This window comes from Physeter macrocephalus, chromosome 7 (genome assembly GCF_002837175.3).
Source record: "Physeter macrocephalus isolate SW-GA chromosome 7, ASM283717v5, whole genome shotgun sequence".
NCBI classification, from domain to species: domain Eukaryota; kingdom Metazoa; phylum Chordata; class Mammalia; order Artiodactyla; family Physeteridae; genus Physeter; species Physeter macrocephalus.
The window spans coordinates 40,528,097-40,547,280 of record NC_041220.1 but is presented as its reverse complement, the minus strand read 5'-3'; the positions used below and the strand labels follow the sequence as shown (position 1 = coordinate 40,547,280).

Here is a 19,184-nt window from a genome sequence, read left to right as displayed (position 1 = left end):
TAAACTGTAAAGCACATGTTTTAATTGTCATAATTATTATTTTAATTTTTTTCTAATTTGACACATCAAAGTCAACTTCTAACCATACTCTATGCTACCACCAATACTATCTAAAATAAACAATGTGTAAATATTCTTCCCTTAAATCAGTTTACCATTCCTCATTTAATACGTTCAAACATATAAAATTTTCTTAGGGTTATGTATATCCAAATTTCTCTCTAGATAGATATGGTTTAAATTCTAATCCAAATAGATTTTTCTGATTCAGTCTACATAAACAATTGATCTTTGTTTTTTTAACGCTCACGTTAGTTTAAGTGCCTAGTCTCGAAAGTGTTTAGGAAACTTTGTTAGAGTTTTCAAAGAATTTAAAGTAGAAAAATAAATTCTATAAAGTTTTACCTAGTAATATTAGTCATTTTCTTCACTCAGAAATACTTATTGATCTTGTCTACTCTATTACCCCTTCTATGTATTAGGGGTAGAACAGTAAAAAAAGCAGGCAATTTCTTGATGTGTTCCTTTTAAAAGGGGTAAATATCTTCTATAAACTATTGTAGTTACTGATGCTCTGAGTACACTCAAGTTTATGACCGAATGTGTAAGACTTTCTTAGTAATATTATCCTTTACAGTTTGGCTGTGATTGAATCAGTAATTTTCATTAAAAATTGATAAAATATATGTTTGCTACTATTTGCATTTTGTTTAAAGGGAATTTGAGTTCATGAGAAAAATCCAGACAAAACTGAGGATACGATTCTGGTATATTTGATATAATTAGGATTTTTACATGAAGTATTAACATTTATATGTAAAGTAAGATTTTTTTTTAATGAAAAATAGCATAGGAATATCAGGGTTAGAATTCCAACCATGTTATTAACTAAGTACATGTGTAAAGGTGGGTATGCAACTCAACCTAAGTTTTTTTCTTCTTTAAAATAGGATGAAATTATTTATCAAGATTCTGTGAGGACACAGAGATAGAGATAATATACATAGCACCCAGCACAATCTTCTGAGCATTAGAGCTTCTAGGTAAATTTGATTTTACCCTATAGCATGATGGCGAATTCTTCTACTGAAAAGAAAAAAAAAATTTAAAAGCTTACATGATTGTAACTCTTAACTATTGAAAAATTAGAAATTGATAATTTTGTCAAAAATAAAAAAAAATCATTGCAAGGAAACTGGAATGCTGTTCCTTGAAATAATGTATAATCTAACATCAGTTGATTATACAAAATTATACAACATTCCATCTGATTTATCTAACATTATGTATGTCTCAGTGGTTCCTTATCACGGGTCTAATGGTACTTTGTCTCTCTGAGTTAGTTGAATACTATATTATTGAAGAGACTTAGCGAATATATCTAAGGGATCAAAACCCATAAATATACATTTTGAATCCTCAAATTATCTTCCAAAATTTGCTTCTGATCCACTCCTTTAAATCATCCGCATAAATTCCTCCATTTCACAAACCTATATACACATCTTCAACACCCACAACCAAATGTTGCCTGGTCCTTGGTCAGGGTAGTGGTTTGCTGCCTTCATGCCCCAGCTGAGCAAATGAGCTACATTCCCCAGCTGCTTAGCAAACACTGTTCACAGGCAGCGAGGGGAGGGCCTCAGCAGAAGGAGCCAGCTGGCAAACACCCTGCCAAAGGGCAGCTTCCCTTTGCCTCTGTCTTTAATTAAGAGATGGCAATGGGCCCATCACCATGTAGGAGCAGAGAGGCCCAATGACCTCTATTAGAGCAGGGCAATCACAGGCAGAAATGCCAGCTGGCGAATGTGTGAGCCCTGGAAAGCTCTGCCACCTGTGTCTGGCCAAGAGCCGTCCAATAAAATGGTGGTATCATTCTGAAGATTCAAAATGAGCTCTGGAAACCTATCAGGACCCCCACCTCAATACATGGTATAACAGCTCATTATCCTGGTTTTTTTTTTCCTTCTTAAATTGTTAAAAAAAATCCCAACTTTTTTGTGTATTTTACTGGTGTGCTCAATAATTTTGCTTGGCAAAAAAGTCTGGGAATTAGTATCTTCTCTGGAAAATGGAAAACATTGACCAAAAGTTAACTTCCCCAAAATAATACATAAGGGTTGCTGCGTTAAAAGCATGTAGGTAGGCAACTTATTATTCATTTATTGAGAATATGAATAGAAATATTTTTTCCCCAAATCATTTTTTCTTACTTTCAGTTATGCAGATAATAGAATGTATTAATACAGCTTTAAATATAAAATATTAATTGTAAAACCAAATCTTACTGAAATAAATATAAACACGAACTATAAAGAAAATATTTCCACAACATGGATAAAATTAATTAGAATGAACATTAATAGAAAAGAACTCTGCCCCACCACTTGTTGAGTAACTCCTTGTTTTAACAGAAGCAGCAGCTTAAAAGGAAAAAAAAAAAGATAAATCCTTGTTCCTAATGAATATTACATATATGAGACTCATGCATATGCTGGGAAGTAAGAGCGAAAACAATCGAAGCTTACTCATAAGGGGAAAAAAATCAGGACAATTTCCTTAAAGACAAAAAAAAGAAAAACAAACTCATTGGTCCAGCTAGTTGCTTCAGGTAAAGAAAAGCTATGCAGGAAAACAAGTACTTGTTACACTTTTAGTCGTCCTGCTGTTGAACTTTATTTCATCTAAGATATGTATATTCAAATATATAGTTTTCATAGTACAGTTATTTTAAAATGTCATTATGCACCTCAACTTCTTTTAAAATCAATTTTAATTACAATAAAAATCTGGAAACTTAAAATGTTTACAAAAGAATTCATAAATATATATATATATTTGCCTAGCTTTGCATTAGTATGCAGTAATAAAGCTTACAAAAACTTGAAAGAGGAATGTAAACATTAATTTAACCAATTGTTTTTGGATACAGCATGTGCTTAAATTGTAGACTTCTAGCATTGGCAATTCAGTTTGGACCACTACTCCCAGAGAAACGGGAATCAGTGAGGGTATTAATATTACAACATTTTATTTGATTTACCCTATATATATATATATATTTTTGGTGGTATGCGGGCCTCCGCCTGCCGCGGCCTCTCCCGTTGCGGAGCACAGGCTCCGGACGCGCAGGCCCAGCGGCCACGGCCCACGGGCCCAGCCGCTCTGCGGCACGCGGGATCGTCCCAGACTGGGGCGCGAACCCGGCTCCCCTGCATCGGCAGGCGGACGCGCAACCACTGCGCCACCAGGGAAGCCCTGATTTACCCTATTTTTTTCGGTGAACACTGTAAACCTTATCGCAACATAGCTTTGTCTCAGAGGTATTTTCTTAGGACACTCTTGGTGACTAATGTATTAAATAATATATTTTTTCCTGAAATATAAGTATCTTCATTTGTGTTCCCTAATAATCCACTAGTTACATGTAATGCCACCAGCAAATCATTCCTAGAGACAACTATTTGCGCTTTTATTTATCTATTTATAAAATGAATATGTGAATATTGTATAGACATCCAAAACCTAAAAAGAATGTAGATAACCTCACTCTCCCCCACATAAACTTGGCTGTTTTGTTCTCTGTTGTATCTTTACACAGGTAATTGTTGAATCAATGATGAAAGAGGCAATTAAAAAATGCTATGAATTGGGACTTCCCTGGTGGCACAGTGGTTAAGAATCTGCCTGCCAATGCAGGGGGCCCGGGTTTGAGCCCTTGTTTGGGAAGACCCCACATGCTGCGGAGCAACTAAGCCCGTGCACCACAACTACTGAGCCTGCGTTCTAGAGCCCGTGTGCCACAACTACTGAAGCCCGCGTGCCTAGAGCCCATGCTCCACAACAAGAAAAGCCACAACGAGAAGCCCGCGCACCGCAACAAAGAGTAGCCCCAGCTTGCAGCAACTACAGAAAGCCTGTGTGCAGCAACGAAGAACCAATGCGGCCAAATAAATAAAATTTATTTTTAAAAAAAGTTGCAAGAAAGTTTTTAAAAAATGCTATGAATTACTTCAATGTATTTCAATGTTTTATCTATAATCTTTCATCTATGCATATAAATGGAATGTTGAATTTTTAAGTAACTTTCATTAACAGGATATCAGTATTTCTCATGATACTTTTGCATTAGTATAAGTGGGACCGTTCATTCCCCCTCTCGTTTCCAATGTTCTACCTTGGACAATTTCTTAGGTATTGCAGAGTAAGTTTTTGAACTTCCACCCTTTTCATTCTTCCCTAAGAGAGAAGGAGAGATGTCTCTGGGAGTTTGGGAGAAGCAACTGGGTAAGTGTGGCTGAGCCCTACCTTTCCTTCTCTTTTGGGATCTGCTTCTCTGCATTATGTCAGCAATCTTTTTTTACTCCTACTTCCATAGGACACATATGTCTGGGCCAGGGTCTCCTATCCACCTCTTAGAGACTAGTTTGGGCACTCATCTATCTTCATCTGGTCTATTAGAACTCAGGTTGTTCTAAGTAGTATATGCCATTCAGATCTAGTCTGTACAAAAAAATCACAGTAAAATAGGGTGGGAGTTGTCGCTTCCAACATGGAAGCAACAAGGTGGCTACATATCTAAGCCAAATATTCCAGTCCAGCTTTAGAAATTATAAGTTCATCTTTAGTTTCCACCTGTTTATTCCTTTATCAATAGCTCATTTGGTTGTGGATTCAGAAAAGAGGAAGAGGGATGATTATTGCCTTTAGATTTCAACAACTATTATGGCAAAACATGTGAGAGTGGACCTAGGAGCCAACTCAGTGAAGAAGAGGAAATCAAGAAACTATAGGGAATGTGAAGCATACACTTCCAATTTTATGCCCTCAAATTTTTAAAATAAATTTTATGCTACAGTGTTAGATTTTTGTTATAGATTTTTTAAAATTATAAGGTACATATACACCTTACCTGCCTATACTTCCTTAATAGTATAGGTATTATGCAGGGTTACTGGCCATAAGAATGTGTTTTTCCCTGTGGTACACTGCAGTTACTACTGAAGGTTAACAACTCCAGTGTTTGGGACACTTTGAAAATGTCCTATGACTTCATCTTTTAATGCTGTGAACCCTAGTTAAGCTAATATTAGACTCTACGGCAGTATCCTGGTGGTGTAAACTATTTGGCAGCAGCAGAACACAAATAAAGTGCTCCCTGTACACTTCCAGCCTTCATAATCATGACTGTAAGTCAATTGTCATTGATTTACACATAAAATTGCAACACGCTTTTCTACAAATTGGATAACTGCAGTTGCTAAAATTTAAAAAAAAAAGAAGAAGAAGAAGAAGAAAGGATATTCTTTGTTCTTAGTCCCACCTTTTCAAAATATTTGATTTCATACTCCAGGATGATTCCATTGGGGCGATCTGGCTCTTGCCAAGACAAAGAGATGCTGTTTTTTGCAATTTTCCCCTTTTTCACATTGGTGACTGGAGAGGGAGCTGCAAAATGAAGAGTAACATGATTAACAGAGCCTTGAAATTACACCTGTCTATAATGTATATTGGGCATTCTTGACATGTAGAATAATAAAAATCCCAAATAATTAAATTTTCACTTTACTTGGAAACAATTATACTTTATATACAAGTTTTTACAGATTTTGAAGTGTTTTAAAAAATATAAATCAACTAATATCCTGAGGATTTTCTATAATAAAATTGTAGTCACATAGAATCTTAAGTCTACATTTTCTCTATAAAGTTTAGATACATAAACTATCTTACTTTTTATAGAATAAAGATGTTCTTGATGACTTTATGTATATTCTATATTCCTAAAATTTGCAGACTCTGTATAATATATCCCATTACAGTAATAATACATAATTATCTATATTACCACATTTTCACGACATTAAAACTCTTATAATTTCTTAGTTTTGAAATCATATGGGTCCTATAACCACTGAAAATTCATACATTAAATATAGTGGAGTTTTTCTTAAAAATATGCTATTGAATGTGTTAATATATTGAAAACAATAGCAAATAAAAGAGACATTTCCCTTCATTTCCATTTCCCCAAATATTTCAATAGAAATCACAATTGCTTATGGTGTTCATTGCTATTTGCCAGTGTCTATTAAATGCCACTGATGAAAATAGAAAAAAGATATGCTATTTTAGGTATATCTGAATATTTTGAATTTGAAGTCACACACATATGAAGATTTATTTCAACATCCATTTTTATCATTTTGCTAAGACTTGTATAGACTCTGGGTTTGACACCATAAAGAGGTATTGACAAATACTTTTCTTGATGTAGATAACCTTTATTTTTGTAGTTTTCAGCTTTCATAGACAACCAAGGAAAAAAAAACCATCATGGACTACTGAATGGTATATATATATATATATACATTATATATATATACACACACACACATATATGTGTGTGTGTATGTATAAAGAGATAGAGAAATAATATATAATATACATATTTTATATATAAAATATATAGTATATACATATTTTATAATGTACATACATTATATTTTTATATATACATATATATTTATATAATGTATACATATAATAAGATGGAAAAGAGGTCAGCCATAGTGAGTAGTGTATAACCACAGGCTTAGCCCTATGTGAACAGTATTAGACACATCTGGTGAGATTAAAATTTAAAGATATGTTTTATACATATACATATATATGTATAGTATTTCTAGCTATTTTAATTTCCAGCAGTGTTCAGACAAAGTAATACACTGTAATTTGTCATGTTTAATTATTTTTTCTACTCCTCCGAAAATGTAATCAAATCAGAGGCACCACTTTGAGCAACAGACAGCAAGAACAAAGTGTAGAACTGTTTGGTGAGCCCCGTACTAGTATGACAAGGGGGTGGGGAAGAGGCTCATCATTTAAAAACAGAAGTGAGATCCTGTCACTCCTCTGTGCCTCTCTGTCTCACTGCAGAGTGAAACCCAAATGTGCAAATGCATACAAGCATCACTGCCATATGGCTTTCTACATCTCTGACCTCATCCTCTCCTGCTACTGTTCTTCAGCAGCTCTACTCAGGCTGGCTGGCTGTAGGCACTTCTGACACACTACTGACTAAGGATCTTTGTATTTGCAACCTATTATTCAGAGGTGCTTCTCACCCTGACTTCTCCAGGGCTTTCTCCCTGCTCCGGGTTTCTCACTCAGCCCCCCTCACCTCGCCATGCCCTCTGTTCCTTCAGTGTTTTATTTTTCTCCCTAGTTCTTGAACTTCCACCATCTGATATTCATATCTTAATTCTATATTTGCTTTTTTCAGTCCTCTCAAGTAAAATGTAATTTTTATGAAGGCAGGGGTATCGTTTATTTCATTCACAGCTGAATCCCTAGATCTAAAACAGCACCTGGACAGAGAAGGATTCCATAAATATGTATGGAATAAATGACTGGTGGTAAAAAATCAAATATAGAGAAAACCTTTATTTTTCATTATGTATTATGTCAACAAACTCATCTATGAAACAAGTGTGAAGTGTCTTTCAATAAAATTAAAATAGAGACAGATATACTCTGTAAGAGCAAAATTTGTTAACTAGTGTTTTCTAGTGTTTTATGTACTCATAATAGGGTGATGATGACTTTGGTACTATAAAACGTACTTTTATTATTTTAATCATAGCACTCTGTGGTATTCAGATTCTGAGGATGCATAATTTCTGCCTTATCTGCTTTTCTTTTTTTTTTTTTTTTTTTTTGCGGTACGCGGGCCTCTCACTGTTGGGGCCTCTCCCGTTGCGGAGCACAGGCTCCGGACGCGCAGGCTCAGCGGCCATGGCTCACGGGCCCAGCCGCTCCGCGGCATGTGGGATCCTCCCAGACCGGGGCACGAACCCGTGTCCCCTGCATCGGCAGGCGAACTCTCAACCACTGCGCCACCAGGGAAGCCCTTATCTACTTTTCTTAAACATGTCCAGCTCCACAAATTTTCTGGACTACTACAGAGCACATGGTGTTCATAAAAAGCTAAAATTGTCTAAAAGAAGTTTTGAAATTGCAGTGTATTTACTTCCACGGAAACTTTACTGGACTGGTGGTTCTCACAGTCACATTTTGGCATAAGTTCAAAGTCCCTGTTGATTCCCTCATGAGGGAAAAGTCATGCCATATTTGGTATTGTGGACAAAGCATTCAGAAGACATGGAAACAAGAAAGAGGAGGCTATAAACCCCCTAGTTTATCATAGTGTTTGTAGCAAAATAGCAAATTTACTGACAGAAACAGAAACAGAGAATTAAGGAAGACAGTAGAATTTTTTTTAATGTACTTTGTTCAGTAGTGAGTATCTTTATGAATTATCTTAAATTATAAACTATACTCACTTTCCCATTACCACTATATATTTTTTGCATTATACTTTAGTAAAGATCCAAAGACTGTCTTTAAAGTTATTCACTCATTTTACTACATTGCAAACATTCTCATTTTGATTGATGTATTTCTTGTAGGTAGCTATCAGTTTTCACTTAATAAATTGATAGTGTTGCCACTTTCTATTCATAATTGCATTTAACATGTATGCTCCATGAAGGCAGGGATTAATTTGGTTTAGTTCACTGCTATATTCCCAGCACCAGAAAATTACTTGGCATATAGTTATTTCATAAATTTTTATTGAATGGAAACATGCATGAATGAATGAATGGGAAATACATGCATCATCATGTATCATTCAAAACCGAGTTTGTGTCATCTTACGTGCATATACTAGGATCTTATTATTTGGAGATTTGTGCTTTATTTTAAAGCAATCAATTCTTTAATAAAATAATCAACCATTTCAACATGAAGCTATCAAATAAACATCAACACAGACATAACTAGCCTAAAGTGGAATTCTTTGTTATTTACTTATATCCATCAAAGTTAAACATAAACTGTATGGCCTTCAAAGACTGTTTGATTTAATAAACACCATTGTTTTCCAACTTGGTTGTCTCAGAGGCTAAATAATACCCTTTAAATCATGGTTCAGAATGGAAGGAGAAGAGGAAACCACTTCTCAGCTCAGAGTAATTCAAGAATAATTTGCTCTGTGACGAGACCCTCTCTGCTTCATTTGGGTAAAGCTGATCAAAGTGGGGACACTGACAGCTCCTGGGGACACAATGATGATGAGCAAATTGTAAATGGCAGCACTCTTACCCTACTGCAAAGTCTTTTACAGATAATATGTACATTAAAATAACTGTAACCAGACTTGTCAATAGCAGGGCATGTTTAATTTATTTCATTCATCTCCCTCACTAATACCTTCTGCTCATTCTTCATCTACTCAACCATTTATTAAGTAAGCCTGGAACAAAATGAGAATTATGACACAGAGCATTGCTTCTTGTAAAATTGCACTGGATGATGTTACATCATAAAACTATTACCATCCTAGTGTAAGAAGAACAAAAATACTAGGAATCAAATTGTGAATAGAACAAAATAATTTACATAGGTAGGATAAATGTGTTCCTTGCTACTGGGGTTTTGCTTCTTGGCCCTCTCAGCTGTCAAAGCCAGGAAATAAATGGGTATATGTTAACCTGTGTATATCTGTAAACATTTCTAAATATAACTATATGTGTATATATATATATATATATATATGTTAAGCTAAACGTAAGTATAAACTGATGTCACCAACTCTAATCAGTTATCATACAGATTATTCTAGCTTTTTCACCCTAACTTATCTGTAACCTCCTACTACGACAGTGGCTCCCACCCTCTGCCATCCATTTACTTAATTGTTTAACTCCAGTATATAGGTCTAGTGGTTAAAGAATTGCCAATCTGTGTCTGTTTGACTTATTGATAATTATATAATGTAGAAATCTCTAACATCTCAATGGCACAAGCAATGACATACAAAAGTCTGCTATTATGTAAAACAGCATATCATCCTAACTTTTCAAATATAGAAGCTAGTTTAGGGCACAGTGTCCTTAGATGGGAAGGGATGCCATGACACAGACAGCTTTGAAGTCAAGCAGAATTGGCTTCAAATCCTTTGGCAACCAGCCATCTCGTAGCTGAGTGATTCTGTTTAATTTACTTAATCACTATGAATGTAAATTCTATCTTTAAGATAGGGACAATGATACAAACTTTTTATAAGACTGCAATCTGATCCTGTATTACAATATAGGTATAGGGTTGGTACCAATTAAATACTGTTTATATTAATAGTTTTAAAATATTAGACAATTGTTTAAGAAGACTTCAATAACAGATTCTCTCTAACTCCTTAATCCTTTCAACCTTTCATCAATCAAAATTATATGTAGCCTCTTGTCTAAACTTGACACTGTTCTAAATGTTGGGTGATGAGATCAAAAGGCAAAGTACCTATACAGATAAGATATTTAATTTTCAACATCCAGTGGATTTCACAACTCTACATAAATAAATAGTTATAGGTAAACTTCCTTCATCATCACAGATTTTTTTAAAGACCTAAAAGTGTTGAATTTTTAATTGCTAATTAAATGACTAATAATTCACTTAATATAGATTGATGTTTATCTCATTATTCAAAAGAAAGTTATCATGATGAAAACATGAAACTTAATTTTGTTAAATGGAATAAGAAAATATCATTCATCAGTCCCTGTACACAACGCTATTTGTGTAGACAAAATAAACTATAGATAGACTCAAGTATTGGTTACTTATATTTAAACAAACAAATAATACATCTCTATGTATCAATATTTGACCTATCCACATAATATTTGAATCTTAAAGCACTGAGAAAGATAAATAAGGTAATATTGAAATCTTTTCAGTCTGTGACAATCCACAAATGTGTTAAAACTTTCTCAGATGGCACTTCTTTTACTTTCCTCCAGAGGTCCCTCCACATGAGTAATGCATAAGTTTATTTATACACAAGCTTTAAAAATACATGTATCTTATATTTAGTTCCATAGGTCAAAATCTGGCCAAGTGGATTGTCAATAGCTGCCAGCTAGAAGCTCCCACTCATCTCTGCCATGCAGTTCATCATATTTAGGTGTTTCTTGTTACCCAGATGGGTCTGGGACAGTGTTTTTAAAAATACAGATTATTAGGCTTCACTGCAGGAAATTCTGACTCAGGAGGTCAGAATGGGCCAAGGATTCCGTGTTTTTAATAAACACTCTAGCTGAATTATTTTTTCAGTAATTTTGGGAAATATTGAAGGCAACCATACTAGGATCAGTTCTTTTAACAAAATTATACAAACCTGGAAACCTGAGGCAAGAAACTGGATCAGTGTTGTTTTGTGAACTGTTGACTTCTTAAACCTTTGGCTCACTCTAACTGCCTTGTTATCTTGATGTCTGATACCATATTTGCCTTTCTTCATTTGGGAATTGTTTCTTTTTATATTTTCCTGACGCATTAGTACTTTTTTTGTAAACTGATTTGTTTGTTCACTCAAGCAATCTGTTTTAGTCCAACCAGACTATAATCTCCATAAAATTAGAAAACTCTTGTGCCTTTTTCATATTGTCTGCTTAGTTTTTAGAACAGTTTCTGGATGATCCTAGGTACACACAAATTTTGATAAGAGGTGAATAAACACTTATCCACATTCTATTACAATAGATTTTCTAGAGTTTTAAAATGAAGTCATACAGTATGTATTCTTTTTGTTTGGATTAATAAGGGACATGAGTAAACTTGCTGAGAGAAATGGATATGATTGCTGTCTTATTTGTAGTGATGTTTCACAGGTATATAGATATGCTAAAACTTATCAAATTGTACACTTTATGTGCAGTTTATTGTATATCCATTATACACCAATAAAGACACTAAAGTGTAAGTGCATGTGTGGGTTTGAAGTGAAAAGCATATGTGCCCAATGCCCCCCCCCAGGACTATTTATCAAAATGTGAATTAGTTAGAAAAGTGTAATAAAATAATATTGAAAGTTTTAATTTGGGGAAAAATTTGAATCTATTTTTATAGGTTAGCTATAATTGAAATTTAGTGGCTTTAATAAAAATTCTATATGGATAATTACTTCTTTGCTGCTTAGGTAGACTGAAATAAATATTATAAAATTTAATAACTACAATCTCTAGTTACAGACTTGATATTTTTGTCTTTGTATTGTACCATACTCTGATGAAACAATATAAATGAAAGTTGTAAATGTATATCAAGCTATAATAGATTCTTAACTTAAAATCAATTTTAAGGAAAATAAATGGTAAATGTTTAAATCAATTCATGAGAAATGGCAGGAAGATAAAATAAAATAGAAAGAAGTGTGACCAAAATTATGTTGCCTTGGTGTCTGATGCAAACTGACACTATATCATCATCTATCCTCACATTATGAACAAGCATTTGGAATACTGTGTTTACTTGAATTTTCCCTATATGTGAATTTTCACTTATTTTCTTTCTAAAAGAAAACATCTTTTAGTTTCACTATTAGCAAAACTTCCACATTTTTTAAAAAGGTAGAATCATCTAAATATTTTACATTATCTGATTTTTACATTATCATACCACTTCTATTTCTTTATATAATTTTAGACCATCTTTTGAAAAATTTCTATCCCAAGGTAAAAAGCAAAAAATTATTTTATTTATATGGTAGTGTGCTTAATGAAGGTAGGGACAATTCCTTAATTGTATGGTTTCCTTCCAAGTGCAAAGTGCTGACTGAAATGGACCAAACTGACATGGCAGCAATTACCAAAAGAATGGTTAAGAATGTCTATATATAAAAGAGCTGTCTGTTGGGCTCAATTCATCCTGGAAGACTTTTAAAAGTTTGTGTCTTTTTTTTTTTAAACTGAAGTTATTTAAAAATTTGTTTGATCCTGATCTTGCATTTATACCATCTGTTGGACAGTAATTTCCCCATTGTTGGTCACTTTGTGCCATTTCTGTTTTTATAATTAGGTGGGGAAATCATAAACATATTTAGAGCTCCCCCGCAAATCTCAGTTTTAGCTAATGTTACTATTATTATTACTATTAAAAATATGATCTATAGAGAGTAATTTGTCAGCAATTGCCTTATATATTAAGCCAAAGTTTGGACAGAATTTTACCTCTGTGTACATGAATATGTGTGTATGTGTGTGGATTTATGTAGTTTAATGAAATGTAGATACATCCTTATTTCATTATATTTATATATATATAATGTGTATATTTATATATATACATATGTCTAAATCTATATATATAACACTCTATATATACATATACATATATACATAAATAGCAAGAGAGTAATATGCATCTTTTGTATAGCTGGTTTAATGAAACTACATATAATGACTGCTATACTTGCTTTCTAGTACCTATATATCATTTGAACATAAGAAAACAAGCAATTAGATTTCCTAAAGTAAATGAGAAATGCAGTTGCTGAATTAAATAATAAACATATCTGAAATTGTCAAAATGGAAAAGTGGGGCAGATATTTTAAAATATGTACATGTTCATTGAGTATTATATTGTATATTTTATATTTCATACTATATGTAGCATATAAATTATAGATGTATACACTTATTCTATACTTAATATATATTTATTACTATGTTGTCATTTGATACCACCAGACCAAGAGAAATAACTACAGTGCATTCTCACCATACCTGGTATCCATGGTCTCTTCTAAAGAAAAAAGGCATTTTAGAGGTTTCTTTCTCAAATAAAAATTCAATCTGCTCATTTAGACAAAGCCTACAATCCCTCCATCTTAAAAGCCTGCACTGGATCTTTTGATATATGATCAAAAGACCATTCCAAAAAAACTGGCTTTAAATGTCAGTACTTATAGAGAGATGATGTCCTTTTTAATAAAAAGAACCTATGAACTGAAATGTCCCATTAGGTATAATTTGTTTTTTTTCAAAAACTTGAAAATCATAAGATACTGAAAATGAATTGTTTTCAGTAGGAAATAAAAGCAACTTAATTGCAAAGAAGTAATTTTGATGTGATCAGACTTAATAGTATTAACCATGTGCATCAAATACCATTTTGAAGACGTGTACTATAATGCTAATTAGAAAAGAAAATGGCAATAATAAAAAGAGAGAACAATATCACTGGCATTTATAGTCAATGTTTTTCCAATACAATCATGCAAATTACAAAACAAATATTAAATGTAACAATGTGTAAAATGACACGTGCCTCTTTATGAATTAATCCCACACCAAATAAACTATCATAGAATTTGTTTTTCATTTATTACTTCTTATTACCCTATAATAGAATTTTTATTACACAAAATGGCCTTACTATCAATGACAATTTAACCTTAACCACAATATTCATTTTATGATAAACAGAATTTAAATAGTTTTTACAATATCTTTTTAAAATAAAGTGGGGTTATATTTAGCAAGTAACATGGCACAGTTGGAAAACTTTAATCAACACAGTATTCTTCATATACATTGTATCCAAGGGAATATAGTACCATGTTTAATTTTAATCAATTTTACCAACTTTAATCAATGCTAAACCTCAATTATAGGATATGACAATTAGCCTTATAAAGTGGATAAATAGTAATTAGGTCAATAAACACACTCATAACTCATGTTTTTTCATAAGAGAAAAATTAATCTCTTCTTATATATCCATATTATGTAAAGTCTTGTTTACCACAGAATAAGCCACAAACAATAACAAAGCCATTAACTGGTAACTTCAATTCAATTCTTAATTACTTCAAGATTTTCATAATATAAACTGATCTAGCTTTTTAAAAAGCAAAATAAACACATCATAAATATAAACAACCTATTTTTTCCTTTATCACTTCCTATTGGTCTTAATCTTATATAGCTATATAAACAATAAGGATTATTTAATTCAACAAAGATCATGATAATATTATCATTTATCTATTGACTGTTTAAAGAATCAGATTAAATTTCTGTTATACCATTTAAGTTCAAGGCCATCACATCTTCTTCCCCTAAATATATTTTCTCTGAGGCCATCTGATAGGATTCTTTTAAAATCTGAAGTTGTGCTGGTAGAAACAAGAAATTAAATTTTATGGCTATCAAACAACCAAGGAGACCTGAGCAGTGCTTATCAGCTGACCTCATAAACATCCCAATTACAATATCTTGAAATAGTATAATTCCTAGCAGCAACAAGAGAGGCCAGAAGAAAATGCAAGATGAATGATTATAGGTAGTCAACATTTTAAAGTCCAGAAAAAAGCCAAATCAAGATATTCTGTTCCAAGTTAGTAATGTTACCAGGTATTCAATTCTCCAGCTCTTACCATGAGACCAATTTTAGTGAATCCAACCACATATTCCCCAAGTGGTGGGAAATCTCAGCTAATACTGAATTTGCATGTGAGGCCATTTTCTTTTGAGAGTGACCACACAGAGAAATTTCTAAAGCCAACAAAATACAGCACTATATATTTGTCATTAGAAGTTCAAATGGCATGAGGTTCATATGTTTTGTTTTATTGGAGCAGTAGTTTGTGCTCATATTTTCCAGAAAAGAAAAATAAAAGTACATAATTCTAGCTGTAAAATGCCCAAGATGATGTATTTTTGCAAAATTTCAGTTATTACTCATAAGGGACTAAGTCCACATTTTACTTTGAGAAATGTTTAACAAATTTTGGCTAAAAAAAAAAGGAGCAAGTACATTCATGGATGAATAGATGGATAAAGGAGTTATTGTAATTACCTAATAATACATTGCATTTATAGTAAACATCACATGCCCGATACTTTGTAGTCTAAGTACTTTATACACATTAACAATAAATATTTCTAACATCCCTAGGAAGTCCACACTATTATCATCCTCTTCTGAAGCACTGAAAAGTTAAACTTGTTCAGTCAACCCACCAGGAATTTGTAGACCTAACCAGTCTTGCTTCAGAGTTTGGATTCAGGCTTCCCTAGTGGCGCAGTGGTTGCGCGTCCGCCTGCCGATGTAGGGGAACCGGGTTCGCGCTCTGGTGTGGGATCCTCCCGGACCGGGGCGCGAACCCGTGTCCCCTGCATCGGCAGGCGGACTCCCAACCACTGCGCCACCAGGGAAGCCCCAGAGTTTGTATTCTTAAGCATTACGCCATAGAATAATAAAAGAATCCCTCAATAAGAGAGATGTTGCACTTCGTACTTAATTGAACATCAGATTATGTTAAAGATTACTCGTTACCTAATTTTTCCTTGATATGGCCTAACCTCTTAATTTTTGTTCAACTTTTTAGTATCTTCCAAAGCTGATGACAGAAAACAAAATACAAAGAATAATCTCATAAAAGATTAGGGAAGAGATATGGGAACATATGTATATGTATAACTGATTCACTTTGTTGTAAAGCAGAAACTAACACACCATTGTAAAGCAATTATACTCCAATAAAGATGTTAAAAAAATTAATTAATTTTAAAAAAGATTAGGTAACTCTACTGTCATATATACTGTATGCATTTTGTGATGTATAATTGTATCTACTCTGAGTTGTATTACCTAAAGCAATGGCTTTACAACCATTTGATCTACCATTTTTAAATATGTATTTTAAATATATGTAAGTTTAAAAAAATTTTAAACACATGTTAAGTCAGAAAGAGAAAAACAAATATATATTAATGCATATATGTGGAATTTAGAAAAATGGTACAGATGAACCTCTTTGCAAAGCAGAAATAGAGACACAGACGTAGAGAACAAATGTATGGACACCGGGGGGGGACAGTTGGGATGAACTGGGAGATTGGGATTGATGTATGTACACTACTATGTATGAAGTAGATGGCTAGTGAGTTCCTACTGTATAGCACAGAGAACAAAAACACTAATTCAAAAAGATATATGCACCCCAATGTTCACTGCAGCATTATTTACAGTAGCTAAGATATGGACACAACATAAGTAGTCATCAATAAATAAGTGGATAAAGAAATTGTGAGATATATATGTGTGTGTGTATATATATATGTATATGTATGTATACATACATATATGTACATATGTATACATATACATATGTACATATATATACACACACATATATATCTCAAACACAAGATTGTTGCCTCACATAATGTTGCAACCCCTCTCACTAACATATTGCAATTTTGAAACCAAAATATTGACTATTTTTTATCTGACCACAAAGTACTCAATCCAGGGCATGCTCTTCGGAAAGAATTTATGTGACTTCTCCAGCTTGTTCCAGAAAATGCTCCAAGCAGACACAATGCTTTGTAAAGATACAGTGATTAAAATAAAGCCTATAAATGAGACAACACACAAAATATAGATTCCTATATTTTCTCCATTGCCCTCCTTGTGTGCAAATTGTGGTATATGTAGGTAAAGAAATTTACCATTAACAGTCTATATTACATATAATAACCACATAAAAGAAGAGCAAATCACTTATAATATCCAAATTCTGACCAACATTTAGTCATAAACTAAATATACACACTGGGCAAGTTCGTGAATGTTTTATTAGCACACATTAAAACCCAACTTACTATCACTGAGAATTTTAGAATTTAAGATTTGTGTAATAGGTGTTTGGGGTCAGTACCTGATTTGTATCCCCTGTTACAGGTTTCTCGGCCCAGAGTGGAAGCAGTTGCATTGATTAGAGCACACTGATATGGGCCAAGGATAATATTTGCAGCACTCAGATGAAGAAGTATGCCTAAAGGCATAACAAACAGTCATAACATTTATTGGGGCTCTTTCATCTTCAAAAGATGATTTTTTAAAGTGTAGGAGAAATTAAGAAATCAAAATATTAGACCTTGATGCTGACTCACAGGGCCGTAAGAAGAGATCTCTTAGCAATCTCTAAGATCTCTAAGGTATCTAATTAGATTAACAGATTTTAGAATTACTCTCAAGAAATTAAAGGTTTATAAACAAAGAATTTTTCTAGATTTGGGTTGTTGCACTCCTTGTTCTTTGAAAAGTTCTCGTGATTGCTGGAAATCTCAGATCTGGGAGTAAAGAGAGCTTCTGTTCTGGCTCTGCCACTATCCTTTTAGCATTAGGGGCAAATCATGGAGCCTTTTTTTGTGTAAAATTAAGGTGCTGGAGCAGACTTTATATTATTCCTTCTGACACAAAGTATTCTATAAGCATAGAAATGAAGCACTGGGGGGAAAAAAAAGTCCATCTTGAATTGAGCAGAGAAGCCCTGACACATGGTCATGTATCTTGAGCATCAGTCCAATTCAATGCCTGAATTAATACAAATTACCTCTTCTGTAAATTTTAAATGATTATTTTTTCAATTTTGGGGTCCTAAAAATTCATTATAATGTTAAAATTGACATCCTTACTTGACGGTGGACATTATAATATTCTCAATGGACAAAGATAACAACAGTTAATGATGAAATAACTGTATATAAGTTCACATTGTGTTTGTTGAGAACTAAACTGTTTAACATGAGAATTGCTTAATTCCACCTTTATCTATAGGAGGTGGGTCATTGGGGGCAGCTTCATCTTTTGAGGCAGAATTGTTCTGATGAAATTGAACTTGGGAAATCTGAAACTCTATATAAATAATTTTAACTGAATGATCTATATTCTCCAGACAGCATTTAATTACTTTGGAGAAATGTTTCTGTTTTCTGACCAACTACTTCAAGGTCTATTAAAGTAGTGTTACAAACAAGCACCAAAAAGTGTAATTAATCATTAGTGATACACAGTTCCTTGGGGGCACTTTCATGTTAAATCTTGATCCTTTCCCTTATATTTTAAAACTCCTCTTTACTTAGAGGATCCAATAGATTATACCTCCTTATGACTAAATCATCCTCAAATAAGATAACGGAGGTACTAATGGAAAAATCCAAAGAGTCTGGTAAAAAATGATAATCTGGCACCGCATGTGTATTAAATGTTGACTAACTTGAGACCCGGTTGTTTTTGTTTTGTTTTGTTTTTTCCATTTCTGAATATGGACAAAATTCCATGAGAAATTCTTAGATTCAGATGCACAGTACCTATTTTAAATGTATATATTTTAAACAGTGAAATCTGCATGAGACTACACTAATATAAGAATTACTACAACAATAATTACCTGGCTATTTAGACATGAGATTTTCTATCCATAACTAACTCACACCTACTGGGACCTGGAAAGTTTAATGACTTTGTGATCAATTACATAATGCCA

The 19,184-nt window shown here is 33.2% G+C and overlaps 1 protein-coding gene across 5 annotated transcripts in view; it reads right to left on the bottom strand.

Annotated features, from left to right (window-relative positions):
- The window catches only part of EPHA5 (EPH receptor A5), a 326,273-nt gene that overhangs the window by 102,947 nt on the left and 204,142 nt on the right, over positions 1 to 19,184 (bottom strand). For all 5 annotated transcript variants that reach the window (XM_055085948.1, XM_024132021.1, XM_024132023.1 and 2 more), the window contains exon 6: positions 5,324 to 5,448. In XM_055085948.1, coding sequence (XP_054941923.1) covers positions 5,324 to 5,448 — 125 coding nt within the window. The remainder of the gene's footprint in view (positions 1 to 5,323; positions 5,449 to 19,184) is intronic.